Raw genomic sequence first — 1,869 nt, 5'->3', positions numbered from 1 at the left:
AAAAATCAAAAACAAAAAACAAAAATTCAAAATACAATATAGAACTAAATGTAAAACCTAAAATTCTAAAAACTTGAAGACAATGTAGAAAATCTTGGCGACCTTGGATTAGGCAAAGATGTGTTAGATATGGCATCAAAAGTATGATCTACAAAAGAAAAAACTGATAAACTATACTTTAACAGAAGTGAAACTATCTGCCCTTTGAAAGACATTGTACAGAGAGTGGAAAGATAATTAATAGACTGAGAGAAAATTTTTGCAAATCATTTGTATGGCAAAGAGCTTATATACAGAATGTACAAAGAACTGTCAAATTTAATAATAAGAAAACAACCTTATAAACAAAAGATTTGAACAGATATTTCACCAAAAAAATATACAAGTGCAAATAAGCACTTGAAAAGATGCTCAATGTCCTTAGTCATTAGGGAAATGCGAATTTAAAACAATGAGATACTACCACATATTAAAGTGGCTAAAATGAAATAAAAACACTGACCATACCAAGTAATGGCAAGAATGTGGAGCAACTGAAACTCCCAAATACTGCCGGTGGAATGTGAAAAGGTTCCACCACTTTGGAAAACACTTTGGAGGTTTCTTAAAGTGCTGCTCGTCTATCTACCGCATGACCTGGCCTTTCCATGGTTAGGTCTTTTCCCGTAAGAAATGAAAGTGCATGTCCATACAAAGACCTGTACCCAAATGTTCAGAGAAACGTTATTGATAGTAGCCAAACACTGGAACTCAAATGTCCATCAACAGGTGAATGGATGAACAAACTGGTAAAGCCATACAATGGGATACAATCAGGAATAAAAAGGAATGAACTATTGATACACTTAACAAAATGGATGAATTTCAAAATAATTATCAACTTTGATCCCTCCCAAAATTAACCCAAAATATGTTATAAAAGACCCCCAAATGCATACTGTACAATACTGTTTATATGAAATTCTAAACCTGGAAGTTAATATACAGTGACAGAAAGCAGATAAGGGATTACCTGAAGATGGGGAAGTGGTGGAGTAGGCAAGGATTGCAGGCAGGCACAAAGCAACTTTTGGGGAGTGATGGGTGGTCATTATCTTGATAATGAGAATGGTTTCATGGGTGTATACATATGTCAAATTTATCAAATGGTCCCTGTAAATATGTACAGTCTATTACATTAATTCTACCTCACAAACGTGGTATTTTAGGGTGAAAAGACCTAAAGTTCCTCATCCCTTTAAGCAAATGCACAAGAAAAGATGCATATGGAGATGGGAGTAGCAGGAACAATCAGAAATATAAATTCAAATCCTCTTCTGATTCCACATGGATAGCACATAGTTCTAAAATAATGGAACTTACCTTTTCTCCCACATACAGAGACTGTAATGCTATTATGTGACTCAACTAGATGGTGAAGTTTTACAGATTGCTGAAAAAGAAGGGAAAATAGAAAAGGCTTATCTATTTGAGTCTAGGTCCCAGGTATTATTCAGTAAGGAGCTAGCCTTCTTTAGAGATGCAGAACTGTCTTATTGCCAGTTGAAAGTACCGGCTAGAAACAAAGACTGAGTAGCCTATTACTCAAGTGAAAAAGCATCCGACTGCAGTGCTCTTCCCCCAGCAATAAGAAGTATGTGTTTAGTTCTTTAGGTAGATGACATCAGGGACATTTATCATTCAATATATGGGTTTATACTGAAATAGCTTGAAGAACTACTAAGCATTATTTAAGCTTTGGGCTCTCCACATCAGAGTTCCTAATCTATAACTTTAGAAGGAGTTTGGTGGTTTCTGCTATTTCCTCCTAATGTTTGTTATTCTAACATATAAACTATATGGGACATTGACAGTGAATCAATAAAAGGA

General features: G+C 35.0%; 1 protein-coding gene across 1 annotated transcript in view; it reads right to left on the bottom strand.

Annotated features, from left to right (window-relative positions):
- ATP13A4 (ATPase type 13A4) overlaps nucleotides 1-1,869 on the bottom strand; it is a 161,341-nt gene that overhangs the window by 64,553 nt on the left and 94,919 nt on the right. The window contains exon 7 of the mRNA XM_012639862.1: nucleotides 1,363-1,432. Coding sequence (XP_012495316.1) covers nucleotides 1,363-1,432 — 70 coding nt within the window. The remainder of the gene's footprint in view (nucleotides 1-1,362; nucleotides 1,433-1,869) is intronic.

The sequence above is a fragment of the Propithecus coquereli genome, unplaced genomic scaffold (assembly GCF_000956105.1).
Source record: "Propithecus coquereli isolate 6110/MARCELLA unplaced genomic scaffold, Pcoq_1.0 Scaffold10, whole genome shotgun sequence".
NCBI lineage: Eukaryota > Metazoa > Chordata > Mammalia > Primates > Indriidae > Propithecus > Propithecus coquereli.
This window is presented reverse-complemented; position numbering and strand designations above follow the sequence as displayed.